This window comes from Rhinopithecus roxellana, chromosome 5, assembly GCF_007565055.1.
Source record: "Rhinopithecus roxellana isolate Shanxi Qingling chromosome 5, ASM756505v1, whole genome shotgun sequence".
Classification (NCBI taxonomy): Eukaryota; Metazoa; Chordata; class Mammalia; order Primates; family Cercopithecidae; genus Rhinopithecus; species Rhinopithecus roxellana.
Genome location: NC_044553.1, coordinates 46,383,753 through 46,406,425, shown reverse-complemented (window position 1 = coordinate 46,406,425; position 22,673 = coordinate 46,383,753). Strand labels below are relative to the sequence as shown.

At 42.9% G+C, this 22,673-nt stretch overlaps 1 protein-coding gene across 2 annotated transcripts; it reads right to left on the bottom strand.

The window, feature by feature from the left end:
* Positions 1-663: 663 nt before the first annotated feature.
* Positions 664-21,391, bottom strand: CCNB2 (cyclin B2). Of its 2 annotated transcripts, XM_010374244.2 has the most exons (9): positions 21,220-21,391; positions 19,066-19,194; positions 18,846-18,959; positions 11,857-12,027; positions 11,595-11,753; positions 9,517-9,753; positions 9,073-9,213; positions 2,340-2,450; positions 664-942 (listed from the first exon to the last, which is right to left on the bottom strand). In XM_010374244.2, exons 1-9 carry the CDS (start codon positions 21,241-21,243, stop codon positions 832-834), a joined length of 1,197 nt encoding a protein of 398 aa, XP_010372546.1. In that variant the 5' UTR covers positions 21,244-21,391; the 3' UTR covers positions 664-831. The 2 variants fall into 2 exon arrangements, with proteins under 2 accessions (XP_010372546.1, XP_030785543.1); XM_030929683.1 differs by lacking the exon at positions 9,073-9,213 and having other exon boundaries at positions 21,220-21,376.
* Positions 21,392-22,673: the final 1,282 nt, after the last annotated feature.

The window sequence follows — 22,673 nt, the reverse complement described above, 5'->3', positions numbered from 1 at the left end:
GGGAGAGATAGCATTAGGAGAAATACCTAATGTAGATGATGGGTTAATGGGTGCAGCAAACCACCATGGCACATGTATACTTATGTAACAAACCTGCATGTTCTGCACATGTATCCCAGAACTTAAAAAAAAAAAAAAAAAAAAAAGTTCAATGCCCATTAAAAACCAAACAAACAAAAAAATACAAAGCCATTTAGCCCATAATGTACCTGAAGCTGCACAACGAGAAAATGCATCCCAAGCTTCAACTTGAACAGGATGCCCAGGCCCATTTTCTCCAGCTGTGACCCATGGGATGGCTCTCTCTGGTCTCAACCATGCCTTTGAGAGAGGGACCCATTACAAGGGTTGCTCTGGGCCAGGCGTTCCAATGCAGGAATTAGAGAGCAGCTGACTAGCTTCTAGAAAGGAAAGTGTCATGGTTATCTTTCCATTTTAAATTTTCATAATAAACTTATTTGTATCCAAGAAGCTTAGGAATAGGTTTAGTGTTCACTGAGGCCAAGTTCTAGTTTTTCCGTTTGAGAAAATGGTAGAAAGGTCTTGCCCAAGCCATAATGGCAATAATTTACATGCTATTCATAATAGCTCAAAAAGAAATTAGTCAAAGCAAGCTTTCACTGATTTCTTCAGTACAGAATACACAAATAAATACACATGGGATACCTTAAGAAAAACCAATCGCTTTATTTTTCCTCAATATATATTTAGAAAATTGGTCTGAGAAGAGGTTTCATGAGATAGACCAGAGGACTATGTACAAAATCAAGAGTTCTAAACCAGTAAGAAAAAGGGTACAATGAAGCACACATCCCCAGGGGCGATGGCAGCCTAGGACCTTCCCATCAGTGGGGAGGCAAGATCTTTGACGGCTTTTGAGTTCAGCTGAGGGATCGTGCTAATCTTCAGGAGTTTGCTGCTTGCATACTTATTCTTGATGGCCTGCAGAATTTGTGATTAAGCACATGTCAGGAACCCCCACTGATACCTTATTCCTAGTCTAATTCACAACTGTCAAAGGTCTGGGCCACAATCACCATCACAATGACGATGCCCAATTGCTGAAGCCAGTGAAAGCTCTGGGCTCATCACATGTGCCTGACCATTTCCTTCCATCCCCATTAATGAATAAAACCCAGCTGGTAGCACAGGTGATCGGAACAAATGATTTCAAGGTCCAAGTAGCAGGCTTCCTCTCATAGGCTACCAGAGGGATGGGAGGGGGAGCTGTGTTTAAGACACCTAAGTGCCATCAGACATAACAGGTTCACCAGGCCTGGCAGCAATAACCGACAATAAAAGAGGGTGGCAACTAGCGCTTAACAAATCCCAGACAGTCCTCTCAGGACTGAACACACATTACGCTACCATGAAGCAAATCACGTTGTGAGGACACTTGAGACTCTTCTGAGGTTCAAATGCCTTGCTCTTTGCCACAACACACTTGGTGAGCTCTGATGTTTGGTGTCACACAAGGACAGCACTAAGTCTCCTCTGGTTCCTCCTCACAGGTGGGCCATGCAGAGATAGACACCACGCCCTCAGGATGCCCCCTGAATGGGCGTCTTCTCTCTTTTTTTTTTTTGAGACGGAGTCTTGCTCTGCCGCCCAGGCTGGAGTGCAGTGGCCGGCTCTCAGCTCACTGCAAGCTCCGCCTCCCGGGTTCACGCCATTCTCCTGTCTCAGCCTCCCGAGTAGCTGGGACTACAGGCGCCCGCCTCGTCGCCCGGCTAGTTTTTGTATTTTTTTAGTAGAGACGGGGTTTCACCGTATTAGCCAGGATGGTCTCGATCTCCTGACCTCGTGATCCACCCGTCTCGGCCTCCCAAAGTGCTGGGATTACAGGCTTGAGCCACCGCGCCCGGCCCTTCCCTCTTAACCATGCTTGCTAATTAGGTGTTTTTCCATCATTGCCTCAAAAGATCATGGACAAAGGCTCTGAGTAACATCACCTGAATCCTACTTCCACACTGCCATTTGAAGTGGGCCCTCTCTCTTCCCAATCCCATGCAGACCGGCCTTCTCTGCTTGCAAAGTGCCCTCCCCAGGACACTGGTATGAGCACAGAGTAATTCAACACATTGAGTAACTGACTGGCTGACTAGGAACTGGGCCTAGACATGGCTAGCCTATCGACTTCGTTTCAAAGAAAGTTTGCTCTCAGAGTTTATCAGTATGCTCTACACCATACTGTATCAGAACAATATAAAGGATAAAGGATTTGTGCTAAAACTCTCACATTATTAATATATTTACATGACAGCACACACACACACCCCACATATACACAAAACCCAGAACCTAAAGCTTTCCACAGCTTAAGAAACAATAGTACTTACGATGAATTTAGTTAAGTTTTCGTTTACTTTCACCACATTCTTGGCCATGTGCTGCATGACTTCCAATACTTCATTCTCTGTGTATCCTGTGTAATACTGCTGCTTTAAGTTCTGAAACACAAGAAGCAGACACACATGACTGAGGGGAAAGAGAAAACCTCTGCTTCTTTAGAAGAACACATCTCATACATGATGACATTACTTATGTAAAAGCTGTACAAGAATATTCTTACCTTCTGGAAATTCAAAGTCCTAAGCACTCCCACAGTACCAGCAACACTAAAGCAGCTGGTAAATGCAAGAGGATTCTGGCCCTGAGACCAGACTAAATGAAGACATTGTGAAGCTCTTAGCTAAATCAAGTGCCAAAGGTCCCATAGGATCTTTTAAAGAGGTTGCACCGGTAGGAGTCCTTCAGGTGACAACACTGAAAGGGGATGAAAAAGGAGACACTTAAAGTGCCCCTTTACAGTGCTGGCCACATCTCATACAACTCTGTGTCAAAGCCCTCCCCAGCTGTCTCTGTTATGAGCTCAAGAACCCAAACAGACATACTGTCGGTCAGGGAAAGATGTTCAGAAATAAGAAATAAACTGTGCTAAAAGCAACAATCTATCAAATCCAGAAGAACTAGGTAGGACTACCTATAATTCTCTTGTTGAACCCTGTGTAGTTAAGCACCAGAGAACAGAGAGAACTCAGACAACACCACACCAAGCCTTGTGACCTAGCCTCCCAAAGAGTAAAATACAAGCAAAAGAACAGCTGTCCATTGATAGTAAGATTTATCATGTAAGAAGATACATAAATTGGCGGGGCCCAGTGGCTCATGTCCACAATCCCAGCACTTTCGGAGGCCAAGGCAAGAAGATCGCTTGAGTTTAAGAATTTCAGACCAGTTTGTGTAACATTGGGAGACCCTATATCTATGAAAAATGAAAAATTAGCCAAGCATGGTGGTGTCCACCTATAGTCCCAGTTACTTGAGGAGCTGAGAAGGAAGGATTGCTTGAGCCCAGAAGTTTGAGGTGTAATGAGCTATTAAGGCCATTGTACTCCAGCCTGGGCAACAGAGTGAGACTGTGTATCAAAAAAAAAAAAAAAAAGGAAAAAAAGATCAGGTGCGGTGGCTCACGCCTGTAATCCCAGCACTTTGGGAGGCCGAGGTGGGCGGATCACCTGAGGTCAGGAGTTCGAGGCCAGCCTGATCAACATGGTGAAACCCCATCTCAACTAAAAATACAAACATTAGCCACGCATGGTGGCACATGCCTGCAATCCCAGCTACCCAGGAGGCTGAGGCAGGAGAATTGCTAGAACCCAGGAGGCAGAGGCTGCAGTGAACCAAGATCGCACCACTGCACTCCAGCCTGGGGAACAGAGAAAGACTCTGTCTCAAAAAAAAAAAAAAAAAAAAGGGTATGTCAACTGACTTTAAAAATTCTGTGACAAAAATTCTAAAAGCGGAAGTACATTTTTTTCACATGCATGGTATAATTGGCAAATTAAACCACAATTTAATCTCTTTTTTTCTTTGAAGACCAGGTCTCAACTCTGTTGCCCAGACTGGAGTGCAATGGCACTATCAGAGCTCACTGCAGCCTTGATATCCTGGGCTTAAGTGATCCTCCCACCTCAATCTCCCTAGTAGCTGAAACTACAGGTGGGCGCCACCATGCCTGGGTTCTGTCGCCCAGGCTGGAGTGTAGTGGCGCAATCTCAGCTCACTGAGGGTTTAGACAATTCTTGTGTCTCAGCCTTCCAAGTAGCTGAGACTATAGGCATGTGCCAACCACACCCAGCTAATTTTTGTATTTTTAGTTTAGTTTGTATTTTTAGTAGAGACAGAGTTTCACCATATTGGCTAGGCTGGTCTCAAACTCCTGGCCTTAAGTCATCCACCTGCCTCAGCCTCCCAAAGTGCTGGGATTACAGGCGTGAGCCACTGTGCCCAGTCCACACAATTTAATCTTAATCCTAAAATACTTTGAAGGGAAAAAGGAGGAAGCAAGAGTAAAAACTGAAATAATGCACAATTTCTAGAATTTTGAAATCAATTCTCAGAAAACTGGGACAGCAAAGCACATTTAAGAGTAAGGTGACTAAAAATGAGCCATTGGTACCATGTATCAGTGACATTTTTGCCTCAAATGTTTTATTTAAAAAAAATTCCGGCCGGGCGCGGTGGCTCAAGCCTGTAATCCCAGCACTTTGGGAGGCCGAGACGGGCGGATCACGAGGTCAGGAGATCGAGACCATCCTGGCTAACACGGTGAATCCCCGTCTCTACTAAAAAATACAAAAAAACTAGCCAGGCGACGAGGCGGGCGCCTGTAGTCCCAGCTACTCGGGAGGCTGAGACAGGAGAATGGCGTGAACCCGGGAGGCGGAGCTTGCAGTGAGCTGAGAGCCGGCCACTGCACTCCAGCCTGGGCGGCAGAGCAAGACTCCGTCTCAAAAAAAAAAAAAAAAAAATTCCAAATCTACAGAAAAACTGAAAGAATGACCCTCTAAATATCCTTCATGTAGACCAATCATGAACATGCACCACGTTTTCCTCCTCTCCTTCTCTCTATATATGTGTACTCACACACAATTTTTGCTATGCCGTTTGAAAGCAATGTGCAGGTATCACAGCACATCCCTGCTAAACATTTCAGAAGCATATTCTAAAAAGTACATTTTTGTACCTATCCATAACACCATTCTCACATAAGAAACACTGTCACCAGTGACTATTTTTTTAAGCATCCAAGGCAGTTCCTTTTAAAATGTCTCAAATTCTGGATTTGCACATTTCCTCATGATTTAATTCATGTCAAACGTTTTGGGCATGAATAGGTGATAATGTATACATCTTACTGCACAACATGACACAGCAACTCAGGTTGTCTGCCAATGGCAATGCTGAGCTTAATCACTGGGTGAAGGTGGAAACCACCAGACTACTTCATCATAGATGTGCAGTTTTGCTACAGAATTAACAAGTATCTATGGGATGATAATTTGAGACCATGTGAATTTTGTTTCCCAAAATTATTCCATCTAGTGATTTTTGCATTCATTGATGCACCTTGCTTGAATAAATTATTACATTACAGGTTGAAAATTCGTGGTTTCTAACTCTATCATTCTACTTTAATTAGCTGGCATTCTGATTTTTAAAAATGAACCCCTGTTTTATTTTCTGTATCATTATGGACCCATGAATCCTTTTTTTTATACACTACAATCTATTACTGTCATTATGCTTTTTAATGCTCTAATTCAGTCAGCCAGAGCCCTTTCAAGCCCACTCCTATGTCCCTCCTTCCCTTCCTATTTTATTGTGGTGCAATCATAGGTCACTGCAGCCTCAAACTCCTGGGCTAAAGGGATTCTCCTGCCTCAGCCTCCGGAGTAGCTGGGACTATAGGCACATGCTGCCATGACCAGCTCTCCTATGTCCTTTTGATGTGACCTCATTGATCTTTGAAAATTTGTGTGCTATCTGGCACAAATTTTTCTAGGCTCACCTTGTACTTCCCCTGCCATAGCCCTTAAATCAGCAATTTCACTAATGAACCCTAGTTGGCAGTAGATAATGGTATTTAGTATCCAAGATGTGGGCACTAAATATGCTCACTACTACTGAGTTGTCACTGTTTCTGAGACCCTTTATTCTGAATTTGCTGTTATTTTCAAAACATAATAGGGGTTTTCCTTTGTTTTTGTTTTGCTATTTCCTACGTGAGGACTAACCTTTAGTTTTTAATTGTTAGTGTTTTCTCTCTTAGGCCAGGCACAGTGGCTTACGTCTGTAATCCTAGCACTTTGGGACGCCAAGGCGAGAAGATCACTTGAGCCCAGGAGTTCGAGACCAGCCTGGGCAACATAGGGAGAGCCAATCTCTAGAAAAAACTTTAAAATTAGCCAGGCATGATGGTGTGTTGGCTGGGTCCCAGCTACTCAGGAGGCTGAAGTGGGAGCATCACTTGAGCCCAGGCAATTGAGGCTGCAGTGAGCTGTAGTAGCAGCACCACACTCCAGTCTGGATGACAAACCAAGACCCTGTATAAAAAATTAACTAATTAATAATAAAACTCTTCCTATAGTGAAAGTTTTAGTTCTTAAGAACATGAATAATTTGTTTTATCCTACAATACACATAAAACAGTTCCAGAATTATAATAACAGATTAACAATGTACCTACTAAGTAAACTTGATGTTACCACTTTAGTCCTTTGTTTTGTCATACTTTAAATCCCACTAAGGATGCTCAGTCAGAATGCTGTGTTCAGGTTACAGATTTTTTTTTTTTTTTCTTTTTTTGAGACAGGGTTTTGCTCTGTTGCCCAGGTTGGAGTGCAGTGGCATGATCATAGCTACTTCAGCCTTGAACTCCTGGGCTCAAGCAATCCTCCTGCCTCAGCCTCCTGAGTAACTAGGACTACAGGTGTGCACCATCATACCCAGCTAATTTTTAAATTTTTTGTAGAGATGGGGGTCTTGCTATGCTACCCAGGCTGGGCTCGAACTCCTGGGCTCAAGCAACAAGTACTTAAATTAATTCTTTCCTCTGTGTTCTGTTACCAATTTCACATGTGGTTACATTGTTTATTTCCACTTAATTACAATTTAAAGTTAGCATAAAATATTTACATTGTTCAAAAATCAAAAAAGTTAATGCTGTATTATAAAGTCAATAAAAGGTTACAATCAGAAGCCCTCTCATCCTCAACCTCCACCCTGTTCCACAGAACCCCATAGTATCCACTTTCATTCTTTCTGGTTTATTCCTCCTGTACCAAAAAATTAAACAAATATATAAATATATACAGACACACACACACACTTTGTTGCATACAGTGTAAACTACAATATACATTGTTTAGGTGAACAGCTCCACCATGCTGCCCTGGTGACCTTGCCTATATCCATATAGGACAGGCCAAGACCTGAACCACAGCTGATTGGTCCTGGCAAAATGCTTTGTGATCCTCCTGCAAAAGGAGAGGATGGCAGATGTGGGCAGAGCTGCGGCCCAGCCATCTCCCACTCTCCTCCCTATCTCCTCTGGGAGGCTGTCACCAGACAGCTTCTTCTATTTTTTTTTTTTTGGAGACACAGTCTCACCCTATCCCCCAGGCTAGAGTGCAGTGGCACGATCTTGGCTGAATGCAACTTTTGTCTCCCAGGTTCAAGTGGATTCTTATGCCCAGGCCTCCCAAGTAGCTTGGATTACAGGCACCTGCCACCATGCCTGGCTAATTTTTGTATTTTTAGTAGAGACGGGGGTTTTGCCGTGTTGGCCAGGCTGGTCTCAAACTCCTGACCTCAGATGATCTGCCCACCTTGGCCTCCCAAAGTGCTGGGATTACAGGCATGACACCTGGCCAAGACAGCTTCTTATCCCCTAGGTTCTGATGAGGTTTTCTGCTGTGCTGCTTTCAGGGTATACCTGCAGACTAGAAGACTGCTTAGCAGTGGTCTAGAACTGGCTTCTCCACAGCAGTGTACCTGTGGCTTGCACTGCAGCCATCCAGCTCCATTTGTTTCCACATTATCCTTTTTGCCATGTGAAACAAAGACCCAGGGAACTGCCAACCTTGGCTACTCTTCTGAATCTACAAGTGGCTCATTCTATTCTTACTGGCTAAATGAGTCAGGCCTTGGCCTTCCTTTGTCTTGTGTGCTTGACAACTTTTTCACTTAACATAATATCTAAGAAATTATACATATCAGTTCTTCGTGGCCTTCCTCATTCTGTACAACTCTATAATGCATACATGCACTCTGGTATATATAGTCAACTCACTTCTATTTGAACTGTTCCAAGTAGCTTGCTTGCTTTCTTTCCCAAGAGACAGGGGTCTATGTTCCCCAGGCTAGACTTGAACTCCTGAGCCTGAGCTCAAATGATCCTCCTCCCTCAGCCTCCCAAGTAGCTAGAACTATAAGCACAAGCCCCCACGCCCCTCTCCAAGCAGCTTTCCTTTAGGCCTTTGAACTTTAAACAATTGCTTCAGGCTAGGCACAGTGGCTCATTTTTTTTTTTTTTTTTTTTTTTTTTTTTTTGAGACAGAGTCTCGCTCTGTCGCCCAGGCTGGAGTGCAGTGGCCAGATCTCAGCTCACTGCAAGCTCCACCTCCCGGGTTCACACCATTCTCCTGCCTCAGCCTCCCGAGTAGCTGGGATTACAGGCACCTGCCACCTCGCCCGGCTAGTTTTTTGTATTTTTTTAGTAGAGACGGGGTTTCATCGTTTTAGCCAGGATGGTCTCGATCTCCTGACCTCGTGATCCGCCCGTCTCAGCCTCCCAAAGTGCTGGGATTACAGGCTTGAGCCACCGCGCCCGGCCGGCACAGTGGCTCATATCTGAAATCCTAGCACTTTGGGAAGCCAAGGTGGGCAGACTGCTTGAGCCGAGTTCAAGGCTACCCTAGGCAACATGGCAAAACCATGTCTCTACAAAAAAATTACAAAAATTAGCGAGGCATGGTCATGCATGCCTGTAGTCCCTGCTACTCGGGAGGCTGAGGTAGGAGGATCACTTCAGCCTGGGAGGTCAAGGCTGCAGTAGGCTGTGATGGCACCACCACACTCCAGCCTACACGACAGAGTGAGACCCTGTGTCAAAAACCAAATAACACCAATTGCGTCAATGACAGTGTTGTAAAAATGCTAAGGCCTTTCATATTATGAGGGACTAAAATATAGCCTAATTAATTTCTTCTTAAATCCACCACTCACCCATTTTCCTTGTCCTAGAAGCTTCTGAGACAAGCAGGAAGCAGCTGCTGCTACCTTAGAAGGATGATAATGCACCATGTCATAGTCGATGAGAGTCAGCTCCATCAAATATTTGGCTAAAGTGTGCTGTTCAACATCAACCTAAGAAAGAACAGCCAGGGACAGTAAGAAGCACAACTGTAATTACTATCTTGCAAAAGTCTGCATGAAGCCTAGGAACTCCAATTCACTTAACTCACTTATCCTTCTGAAGAATTACTCTATTCCACACTATGTTGTAAACGAAGATCAGGAGGCCTTTCTCTTAAGAACTGATGAGGTAAGCATTAAGACTTATCTAAAGGATGAGTCCTATAAATTAATAAGCTTTCCTTTAATTAGGTCAAGGTTTCTAGGATGAGACACCAAGCAAAAACAGTCTCTTACAGAGTTGGAGGCACTTACTTCCCCGGCTTTTGATGCTCTCCTTAAGAAGTGTAGTGGCAACGGTCGACCCAACTCAAATTTCAATTCTTTCAAAATTAGAGTTTCCATTTCTCGGATTTGGGAACTGGTATAAGCGTTGTCTGTGATGTAAACAAAGTCTTCAATATTTGGAGAAAACATCTCCTCGTACTTGGAAGCCAAAAGCAGAGCAGTAATCCCAACTAACTGAAGCTTCTTCCGGGAAACTGGCTGAACCTAATGGAAAATTAATGTATCAAAAGTCACACCTAACAAGAAGAGCGAAGCTTTGGGTGGGGAAAGAGGAAAGGGAACCAAGTCCTGGAAAAGTGCACATTGTCTTTGCTCATGGCCCTCATAAGGGCACAGGAGACCTGACTGTTCCACCACTGATCATGACAGCTATCTGTAACTGAGTACTGTGTGCTAGGCACAGTGCTAAGATTCTAACATACTATGTCATCCAATCCTCACAAAAATCCTAGGAAGGACATATTTTATTCCTCAATTACAAATAGATGTCCTGAGAACAGACTCAGACACCATGCCAAGATCGTTCAGTTGCCAAGAAGGGAAGAATCCAAGCCTGAATACCAAGCTCCTAGTCACTCTTCCCACAGCCTCATGCTGACTTGAGTATCTGTGGCAGCCCTGACCTGACACACTAAGCATGGTCTGAATAGAGATGAGGCCAAAGAAAAAAAGTGAGAATTTAATGGATGGCTAATTTCCTTAATCCTTACCAAAAGCATACTCATCATTCAGCTTAGAAAATCTTCCACTGATGCTTTGGAGTCAGGGAGACTCTCAGGCTAGCGTAAAGTGTGTCCCTTAATTGCTTTTTTTTTCCCCCTCCCAAACTGGGACTCTGCGCTTTTCTTGCTTCAGCTCTCATTATTAAAAATCTACCATGGCTGGGCACAGTGGCTCATGCCTATAATCCCAACACTTTGGGAGGCCGAGGTGGGCGGATCACTTGAGCTAAGGAGTTCGAGATCAGCCTGGGCAACATGGCAAAAACCCATCTCTATAAAAAAATCAAAACCTTAGCTGGGTGTGGTAGCATACGCCTATAATCACAGCTTCTTAGGAAGCTGAGGCAGAAGGATTGATTGAGCCCAGGAAGTTGAGGCTACAATGAGTCCAGATTGTGTCACTGCACTCCAGCGTGGGCAACGACAGAATAAAACCCTGTCTCAAAAAAATAAAAAATAAAGAAACCTACCTAAAATATTGTTGTGCTTTCCTGCCCAAAGAGGAATGCATACTACCTGGGATTGTGTAGTATCTCAGGGCCATTACTGTAAAGTAATTTTTACTACATGGTTTGGACAGAATTTGTGCGTGACCTAAACCCCTATCCTGAATGTTGACTTTAAATAAATAAATCCTTATCTGCAGGGCTATTGTTTGGTAGATAACACACTGGCGATTTATATCTGCTTTCTCTTCTAAAGGTCAGGGGCTGTGCATTACTCACTGATAAATATGCTGAAGATTATTTCTGCCTCTCATTTTCTTATATTACTCTTTATTACACTACATTCTCAGTCCTCTCCACACACACCCCTGCTCCTTTAAAAAAAAAACACCTTCTTCTTCTACCTTCTTCTTCTACAGTGATTCAATGCCATAGTTGGCTGGAAATGTGGAGATTCTCTAGCCAAACTCATCATTTTTCAGATGAGGAAACTTAAAACTTAACACCAAAGAGCACCAAACTATAGAAATTGTGCAAGCAGGCCCAGAAAACCAGCATCCAAAGGCACTACAGGCTTCAGATGGAATTTCAGTCCAACTGATGGTATATTCCTCTGATGAAGGATTGTGGCAATGCAATATTTCCCCCAAGTGCTTTTTAGCTGACTGGTCTTACAGAAATGCCCAATATTGGTCAGCATCATCAAAGGCTTGACACATTTGGATTACTTCCCTTTTTAGTCCTTAAAGTTCTTTGGCTTCTCACAATTTGATTTTTGGTCTTTTTTTCAGAAGTACCCACTTTAGTTTTCTATCCCCCAAGCATAAATGCAATGTTCAAGGAGCCACTGGCGTGAAGTCCCTGAAGCCAAACCTACCTGTAAAAATCGATCCATAATGGCAACACACATGTACAGAGTCTCCTGCAGAAGCCTAAACTTGGAGTGGACCTGCACCAGCCAGTCCACCAGGATGGCACGCATGCGTCCATTTATATCTCTTCCATCTAAGAAATGTGGGTTTATGGACTGCAAAACCTGTGGGTAGAATCAAAAGTTTAAAAAGCTGACCTTATTTCCTTCCCAGCTGTGTGACAAATTCCACATTGCTTATACAACCAAAACACAAAGACCCACCCACCTCCAGCTGCCTGAGGTACTGATAGATATCCTTAACGTAGTCACTGCAGAGCTGAGGGTTCTCCCAATCTTCATTATCAATGTCCTCGATTTTGCAGAGCAAGGCATCAGAAAAAGCTTGGCAGAGATTCTCTTCCTTCATGGAGACATCCTCGGGTGTGGGAGAAGGACCCTGCACCAACAAATTAAGGCACATGTAGGAGAAGCCTTAACCACAAATACATGCAGAGCCAACTGGCTTAAATATCAATATCATAAGCACAATTGAAATATGTTGAAGACAAAACAAATTTCATACGAAGAGGTGAATAATTCAAGATATCATATGTGAAGTTCTTCAAGAGACACTTATCTGTTTAAAACTAATTTCACTCAAACTGGAAACTTAAGTTCTCCCAATGGCCTCCTTATATAATCTGGCCCTCCCCACTTCCCTTGCTGACCCATCTCCTGCTTCTCTCCCCTGACTGCTTCACTCAAACCAGGTTCTTCTTACCCAGAATGCTCTTGCCCCTATGTCCATATGGGCAATTCCCTTACTTTCTTCAAGTTTTGCTTAAATGTTACATTCTCAATGGGGTCTATCCTGACTCCTATTTAAAATTATCTGGCCAGACACAGTGGCTCATGCCAAGGCAGGTGGATGGCTTGAGCCCAGGAGTTCAAGACCAGCCTGGCAAAACCCCGTCTCTACTTTAAAAATACAAAAATTAGCTGGGTGTGATGGTGCGCTCCTGTAGTTCCAGCTACTCAGGAAGCTAAGGCAGGAGAATAGCTTGAACCTGGGAGGCAGAGGTTGCAATGAGCCAAGATCATGCCACTGCACTCTAGCCTGGGCTGGACGGAGCAAGACTCCACCTCAAAACCAACCAAATAAACAAACAAAAACCAAAATTATCACCTCTCTCCAATCCCTGTCCTCTCACCCTACCCATATGTCTCATCTCTGTTTTTTCTCATAAAACCTATACTTCTAAAATTCTATAGTTTATATAGTATGTGTATTATTTTCTGTCTACCTCTGCCAGAATGTAAGCTCTAAAAGCTTACGTTTATTTAATTGGTTTTGCCCACTAAGGTACCTCAAACATCTACATAATCCCTGATACGTAGTAGGTGCTCAATAAATGAAAGAAACTTGACCACCTGGGTTCAAAGATTACTGGAGCTGATCATTCTACTTTAGTACCAGCCTCTTCTGCAGTATAATGTTTTCTTCTCTTCAACTAATTTATTCTAAATTGAAAAACTGGCAACTAAAAAGGAGAAAAGCATATTCCAGTCTATAAATAAAATAGGAGAAGGGAGCGAAGACTGAGCAAGTATACAACTCAGTATTTCACTTTCCTATGCTGACTGGGTAATTATTTATAAAAATTATACAAATTAAAAATTTATCAAGTAGTTAAAACAAGCATTTATTAATGAAATATAAATAAATCATTGCTTTTTTAAATTTTATTTATTTATTTATTTTGAGATGGAGTCTCACTCTGTCGCCCAGGCTGGAGTGCAGTGGCATGATCTTGGCTCACTACAAGCTCCGCCTCCCGGGTTCACGCCATTCTCCTGCCACAGCTTCCAGAGCAGCTGGGACTACAGGCGCCTGCCACCATGCCCGGCTAATTTTTTATATTTTTAGTAGAGACGGGGTTTCACCGTGTTAGCCAGGACGGTCTCGATCTCCTGACCTCATGATCTGCCCGCCATAGCCTCCCAAAGTGCTGGGATTACAGGTGTGAGCCACCGCACCCAGCCAAATCATTGCTTTTAAAAAGAAGTACTTCTCCAAGTAAAACCTAACAAGATGCTAAGCTATACAAATATATATTAAGGTAATAAACTATTTTTTAAAAAGAGGAGGCGGCCAGGTGTGGTGGCTCATGCCTGTAATCCCAGCACTCTGGGAGGCTAAGGGGGGCGGATCACGAGGTCAGAAGTTTGAGATCAGCCTGACCAACATGGTGAAGCCCTGTCTCTACTAAAAATACAAAAATTAGCTGGGCCCATGGTGGCGCACGCTTGTAAACCCAGCTACTCAGGATGCTGAGGCAGGAGAATCTCTTGAACCCAGGAGGCAGAGGTTGCAGTGAGCCGAGATTACACCACTGCACCCCAGCCTGGGCAACAGAGCGAGACTCTGTCTCAAAAAAAAAAAAAAAAAAAAAAAAGAGGGCTTTATGATAGAACAGATAATTTTAATTTACAGTAAAGCTCAATGATTATAATTTCCAGTCTTAGAGGATATAACAACAACAACAAAGAGCAGTTTAAAACATGTCCTCCCTTCTTAAATCAAAGGTCTTAAACTGAGGAGGGACCAGGTAAGCAAGAGCTATGCAGGCATGCATGCCATTTATTTAAGAATTTGAGAACCCAGGCCAAGTGCGGTGGCTCACACCTGTAATCCCAGCATTTGAGAAGGCTGAAGCAGGTGGATTGCTTCAGCTCAGGAGTTCGAGGCCAGCTTGGGAAACATGGCAAAACCTCGCCTCTACAAAAAACACAAAAATTAGCCAGGCATGTTGGCGCACATTTGTTGTCCCAGCTACTTGGAGGCTGAAGTGGGAGAATCACCTAAGCCCAGGAGATCAAAGCTGCAGTGAGCCATGATTAGGCCACTGCACTCCAGCCTAGAGACAGAGTATGACTCTGTCTAAAAAAAAAAAAAAAAAAAAAGAAAAAAGAAAAGAAAGGAAAGGAAAGAAAAGAATGGCATAGAATTTGGAAACCCGGAAACCTCAAGGAGCCAGGACAAATGAGTAGAGGTACCCAGGGTACCAGAGACGGTAAGACCTTAAGGAAGATGAACAGGCAAAAAGAAACCAAAGAAAATCAAGGCAATTCAGGGAAGTGCAAATTGATTTGAGATGTCAGCAGGATAGCCTGTGAGGTGTGAGAAGATGAGCTGAAAAGCAGAACAAGAGCCAGGCTAAGAAGCTTAGATTTTATCCAAAGGTAAGGTGCAACAACTGAAGGAGTTTAGCAAGTGACTGGAATCAGATTTGCACTGAAGTTAGGTATATGCAACTTCAGTTGAAGGTTAGCTTTTTCAAGGATAAGCATTATCACCCACCCCTGGAAGGGCAGTCAATACCAAAAAGTCTGCTTTAAGGAGTCAGAGGTTATCATGTGCTATCATAGCAGTTTAGAATGTTTTTCTGGCTCCTATTCAGAAGTGCAGCTGAGTTCAGCCATATCCAAAAGCCACCAGGGGCTGGGTGTGGTGGCTCACATCTGTGATCCCAGCACTTTGGGAGCCTGAGGTGGGAGGATTGCTTGTGCGTAGGAGTTTGAGTTGAAACTGGGCAACATAGTTAGATCTCGTCCATCAATCAAGCAATCAACAACAAAAGCCACTAGGTTAAGACAAAGATTTTTGCCCTGGCCCTTAATTTAGAATTACTTGAAAGCATTCATTGTGAACTCCAGCATAATTTAATTATTATAAGACCCTTTCTAAGATCCTACTCATCTGATCAGGTAATCTGTTCTAGCTATGACTCCTCAGTATACCTCTCATAAGCGTGCATCTCTCTCTGTGACAGACAGATAAAGCCATGCTTTTACTCCTATGTTCTCCACCTTGACTGGGAGCTCCTCTGGACAGAGTCAATGGTTTATTCAACTTGTTTCCCCAGTGTCCAGCAAACATGGGACTAGTAAAAAGCCTTCCTTGTCCTTTCAAACTACTGTGTTTACTAAAGCCTCATTAGTCAGCAAAAAACACCATTTTCTTCAAAACCTGCAGGATAATAAGCTTCTATGACCACCTGTAAAGGGCTGGAACTCTTCCAAGGTCTCACTTTGTGATTCAGTTGAGTCAACTGCTACAAAGAGAGAAACCTGCCCTCCAGTTTTGCAGAAAGGATGGTATAAATTTGGTTAGAAGACTGGGAACATCTGCTATCGGACACAATGGACACATGGCTTATGTTATCATCTTTCCAGGAAAATTGCTAGAAACCTGTGTGCTCAAGTAGCATTTCCACACCTCCAGGGATTAGCTCTAAAGAACAGTGATAACCCTGCAGATAGAGCAGGTGACAAAGTAAAAGCCAGAGAGCTGACCAGAGACAGGCAGGCAGAGGGACTCACCTGTCAGAAGGTGTGGCTCTACCTAAATCATGGACTTAGAGATTCCTTCACTACTGTGTTTCTCAGAGGGAAATGTATTTGAATTGGAAATAACTGTTGTTCATTAATTCCTGATAACTTCTAAATCTAGAACATGTAGCTATCTGCTTCAATCCTGGAACTGATTTATATATGAACTGAGCTACAGGTCCATAATGCTTTATCTCAAACAAACAGTGGCCTCAATTTTGCCAGGAAGCAAGAGAAAAGGAGTCAGCCAAGGATTAAAAGAAACACAAAAAGGGTGAAGTTATGGAGGTCACAGGAGGAAACTATTTTTCTCTTTGTTTCTTTCATAACATATTTGTGGTCTTTGCTTTATAAAAAAAAAAAAAAGTGTTCTTTTCTTCTCTAACTTGAACAGTAATATGTACCCATGGTAAAAGTCTGAAGTTTTAAGGAAGAAAATGCAAGGCAATCTTAAGTCCAACTCAATACTCAAAAATAACTACCATTCAATATTCTGCATACAAATGTACGTTTTAAAAGGAAATCTGGGGTTGCACTGTTTATATATTGTTATAATCTAATTTTTCCACTTAATGTTACAAGCATTTTGATGCCTTTAAATATTCTACTAAAACATGATATTTATGGCTGCATAGTATTTCCTTAAATGGATTTAACTAGTACTTCTCTACTCTATAAAAGATATTCATCACAGCACTATTTAAAAGTACTTGATCATCCCTCCGATCATTTTCTTTGGATTAAAAACAGACCTACTGGGTACAGAGAATAACCAAGGTCTCACTTTGTGATTCAGTTGAGTCAACTGCTACAAAGAGAGAAATATATTACTGCCAGGCGCAGTGACTCACGCCTGTAATCCCAACACTTTGGGAGGTGGAAGCAAGTGGATCACCTGAGGTCAGGAGTTCAAGACCGGCTGGCCAATATGGTGAAACCCGTTTTACTAAAAAATACAAAACATCACGGCCGGGCGCGGTGGCTCATGCCTGTAATCCCAGCACTTCAGGAGGCCGAGGCGGGCAGATCACGAGTTCAGGAGATTGAGACCATCCTGGCTAACATGGTGAAACTCCATCTCTACTAAAAATACAAAAATCCAGCCTGGGCGACAGAGCGAGACTCCGTCTCAAAAAAAAAAAAAAAAAATACAAAAAATTAGCGGGGCGTGGTGGCGGGTGCCTGTAGTCCCAGCTACTCAGGAGGCTGAGGCAGGAGAATGGTGTGAACTCAGGAGGCGGAGCTTGCAGTGAGCCGAGATCGTGCCACTGCACTCCAGCCTGGGCAATAGAGCGAGGCTGTCTCAAAAAAAAAAAAAAATACAAAAAATTAGCCAGGCGTGATGGCATGCACCTGTAATCCCAGCTATTCAGGAGGCTGAGACAGGAGAACCACTTGAACCCGTGAGGCAGAGGTTGCAGTGAGCAGAGATCGAGCCACTGCACTGCAGCCTGGGCAACACAGCAAGACTCTGTCCCCCCGAAAAATATATATATACTGCCAAATCGCCCTCCTGCGATGTGGGAGGAACCACATTCAAACCGTTACACATGTAAAACACTGCACAACTACTAAGACATCAAGGTCTGAATACCAGCCTTTGGGTTTGGCTTTCAGGAGGTCACTATTATAGAAACCTTCAAGGGAAGGTTTCTTAAAGGAAGTCCCATCTCAACTATTTGTTCTAAGCTTTAGTTCTCATAAAGAACAACATGCTTTCAACCACTGTCTCTGTGGAGAAAGCTGACAAATCCGTTCCTTGCCTTCAGATATTGCTGCCACATTTCCAACTGCATTTCCAGGCAGATGTCTCTCTGTTACCCCAACAAATCGGAAGCCAAACAGGATACCTTTACCAAAGCTACCGCCCTCTCCTGACTTTCCTACTTTTTGTTCATTTACTGCATAAATGGTTTATTTAATATCCAAGTGGTTAAGGATACCACTCCTGCGTGCAAACCATACGTTCAAAGTATTCTTTCCTAAATACAAGATGATGGCCCTGAAAGACGTTCTGAGCCGTCCTAACACATTTGATGTCGTTTCTTCATAACCAGTATTGATACTAGTATATGGGTAGGTGCTTAGGGAAGATCTGGACTAGCTTAAGACCCTCATCAGCTCTTGCTTGGACAAGTGCAATACCTCCTAACTTACCTCCCTACGTTGTTTTCATCATTTCTCTACTCCTGAAAACTCTGTTTCCTCAAGCCTAATGGGATAAAAATTCAAATCCCCAAGACCTTCAAATCCAACTGCAACCTTCTTCCCAGCCTTATCTTCTGGTGCCTCACACAAGCTGCCTGACTCAGTTAAGTATTTCAGACTCCTTAACCAAAGGACATGCTTATAGGCCCATTTCCGCTTTGGTACCTTGATCTTTGTTGCTACTTTGTTCTCCAGAAAGGTGCCCTTTCCTATCAGCTTCTCTCTACCCCCAAAATCTCACTCATTCCATGAATTTTCCCAACCACTCCATCCTTTATTTGGTTATTAAGATAATTAACTTTATTATTCAGGGTCGTAGTTTTGTTTTTTTTTTCAGAGACAAGGTCTTGCTCCGTTGTCCAGGCTAGAATGCAGTGACACAATTATAGCTCATTGCAGCCTTGAAATGCTGGCCTCAGGTGACACTCCTGCCTCAGACTATCAAAGTGCTGAGATTACAGGCATAAGCCACCATGCCCAGCTTCAAGGTCATAATGTTAAATTAAGTACCATCATTTAAAAGGTGTATATACTCATTTCCTACACTGTTGCTTCAAAGCAGAGTTCTAGCTACGAATGTTCATTAAAAGGTGCAGCAATGATAAAGGCACCCTTGTAGTCTGGCTAAAAACAGGCTACCTCATTAAATATGTTTGTAAATTCAGAACTTCCTACCTTTGGAGCCAACATTTCCATCTGTACTGGTTTGACAGAAGCAGTAGGTTTCAGTTGTTTGTTGACATTTGTTGTTTTGGTGGGTTGAACTGGTACTTTGGTGTTCTGAGCTTTCTATAAGGAAAAAGAAACATGAATAGGCCAAGACAGCCAGTGTTGTGAGACTCAGCACTATACAGAATCGACCTCTGTATTCACATTCAGTCTTCACCATTGTTACCTTAGCTACTTGTGCTGCTCTGGTTGTAACTTTATTTCCAATTTCTTCTAAAACAGTTCGCCTAATAGTCACATGACTCTTAACTTTAGAATTAAATCCTGTGTCAATGTTCTCCAAATCACTGGACACCTGAAAAAAAAAAAAAAAAAGTAATGAAACCTTGAAAGAATTTGAAATACTTTGCTAATGTTAGATACTCAAATTTAGAATTGCTCTGGGAAAGGACAATACGTCAAGATCTATTTGCAAGATGGAAAAGGTACATTTCAGGAAGTCTAAAAATGCTATTTGTGATTAATAACATCACTCTAAATTAGGCAAATCACCCATCTACTTTATCTGTAATAAAGATCCTCCCACCAACCTTGCAAGACTATTCTGAATATTCAAGTGGGCCTGTAAGAGAACTTCAAAGCTTATTATTATTTAATGATTATTTCTCATAGTACCCATATCACTTGTTGGAGATCCCTGCAAGTTAAAGGCATATACTTAAAAACCTTCCTTTATAGAGCTTGGTAACAAGTAAATTAAGACTGAAAAATTACAAAGCTATAATATTAATAGTTAATAATAGGTCTGGTTGTTTAAAAACCATATGTTTAAAACCTAAACTAGCCTTGATTCTTATGCCATTTTACAAATAAGAAATGCTCCTGTATGCGTGATCTTTTAGAACTACAGCTTTTTAAAATGAGGTTGCCATAGAATGGATTTTCTCTTATATTAAGGATATGTAGAATGGAAGTAGTTTCCTTGGATAATACAGTTTTAGCTCCCAAACTCAGGGAAAGTGGGAATTGTATGAAATAAAAATTGTCAGTTGACTTTAGCCTGCTTTAGACATAATGTGCTTAGAAATAAAACTTGCTAGGAAAAGCAATTCATATTTTAAAAAAGCTTAGTATAGAAGAGATAAACATTTCACTAAAAAAGAAAAAAACAAAAAACCTAGCATGTCCTATCCCTCAGAGTTCAGGGTCCTGACTCTAATAAAACTCCCAAAAAGGGGTTTGAGTGGATCTACCAGGATAGAGTGACAAGGGAAACTCAAGCCTTCCCTGAACAGAAAGGTTTTGACTATTAAATAACGTTATAGAATACATTATTATAAAAAATTACTTGTCAGTTGGACTTAGATCCACAAAAAGGATATTAATTAAATGCTGAATATATTCAATCTATTAGGATTCTCAAAAGTAAGGCTGTTCAATTTTTTCCAGCAGCAACTACCAATCTGAAAAAAGTGTTTGAAAATGTAATGCTTATGGGTACAAGCCTGCTAATGTGACTAAATTTAAATTCATCTGGATATGAAAATTGGCAGCTTTTATCTAACCTTATAGCCAAGATGATGGAACTCAGGTGTGTCAGGGCCCTCTAGCTTTCAGCAAAGGAAAAAAGTAGGTCCCGACACAATTCAAGCCCACAGGAAAAATACCCAAAACACCGTAACACTTTGATCTCTGCAAGGATAAAATAAATGAACTTGGACCCTTTTCTCTCAGTCTGCCACGCTGGTCCAAACTATATTCAAAAATCTCTATTACATTTGAGTAAATAAATTTTTTAAGGGGACAAACCCACGTATTAGTGAACGTAGCCTGGAAGACTTAGCGTGCAGAAATAAATGGAAAAGTCATACAAAAACAAATGTGAACAATCTGAAAAACAGCCTGGCAGCTGCCTGATGAAACACACACACTTTACTGCCTACAGAACCCCTCCAGTCCTCCTCCCAGCCCCCACCACAGATCCCTTAGTTGGCAAGGAGTTGTAAGAAAGGGGGAGGGAAATCCTAGGAACGTGTAAGTAGATAAATCTCTGGCAACGAAGAGCACTCGGGGATCGCTCGCTGAGTACTAGGCCCAGTGCTCAGGGGGCTCACTTGACAGGTGCCATCTCGGAAGCGCTTTCCTACACTTCTCCCACCCCGGGGCAGGGAGGGGCAAAGGGAGGGCGGAATCCAGACGGAGAGAGGCCGGCAGGAGACGACCTGCCGCAGGGCCAGGAAGGCGGGCGAAGCGGGAAGCTCTGGAGAAGAGAAAAGCAGCCTAGGTTGGGACGGAGAAGCTCGGAGCAAATGAGAGAAGCGACAGGGGAGCTGTGGGGCCAACGGACTCGCCTCCGAGGGCGGTCGCCGAACACACTCACCGTCGGGCGTCGGAGCAGCGCCATGAGGGACGGGGAAAGCAAGAGTGCCAGCCCGGCCCAGGGAGGGACACGGACTGAAAAGGGAGGGCACTAGCGTACGAAGCGCCGTTAGGGCGGCTCTCCGGGCCCGCAGCGCTGGGAATCTTCGACGCTGTAGCCTTGTTCCAGGATTCAAATACCGCGTCGCTTGCGCCCCATTGGGCGGCCCTTGCGCACGGCGCGCTCTTCTCATTGGCCAACACAGAGGCACTCTCGCACTCTCATTGGCTGAATTTTCTTAGACCCGTTTGATTGTCCTAACAGCCGGTTGGGGTGTTTTTTCTGCCTACAGTCTTTAAAAAAAAAAAAAATTCCCAGTCTCTGAGACAAACAAAAAGGAACTGTCTCATTGGGAAAGCAGACGTAGGACACCTCTGAATTTTGACAAGGCCTCATCTACAAATGTCTGTCGACGTTTGTACTGGGTGGGCGGAAGCTGGTTGGCCTTTATTCGTCTTCGGCGTGTTAGGGTTTAGATTGTGTTGGCCGGGGTGCAGGAACCGGCCCCTCTGGATTGCTCAGGGCAGCAGTGCGTTAGGTGGTTGAGACGTAAAAGTGTGCTAAAAAAAAAAAAAAAAAAAAAGGGAATAATGGCGTTTACTCAAAAACCCAAATTCTCAAGTAAGGCAAAAAAAAAAAAAAAAAAAAAAAAAGATAAAAGAGATTTGTGTGATTGGTGATTCATGTAAGTTCTCCATTGTATTCCCAGCACCTAGTACATCGTTTGTCATATATGGTTGGTGCTCAATAAATATTCGTCTAACAATCAGCCCAAGCAGAGAATTCATGACTAAGACCCCAAAAGCAAATGCAACAAAAACAAAAATACATCAATGGGACCTAATTAAACTAAAAAGCTTCTGCACAGCAAAAGAAATAATAGAGTAAACAGACAACCACAGAATAAGAGAAAATATTTGCAAACTATGCATCGGAAAAAAGACAAGTATCCACAATCTACAAGGAACTCAAATCAGCAAGAAAATAATGCCATCAAAAAATGGGCAAAGGACATGAATAAATATTTCTCAAAAGAGATATTCAAATGGCCAACAAATACATGAAAAAATGCTCGACGTCACTGATCATCAAAGAAATGCAAGTTAATACCACAGGGAGATACCACGTTACTCCTGCAAGAACGGCCATCATTAAAAAGTCAGAAAAAGGGCCGCGCGCAGTGGCTGACACCTGTAATCCCAGCACTTTGGGAGGCCGAGGCGGGTGAATCACTTGAGGTCAGGAGTTCAAGATCAGCCTGGCCAACATGGTAAAAACCCATCTCTATTAAAAATACAAAAATTAGCTGGGCGTGGTGGTGCAGACCTATAATCCCAGCTACTCGGGACACTGAAGCAGGAGAATCACTTGAACCTGGGAGACAGAGGTTGCAGTGAGCCGAGATCACTCCACTG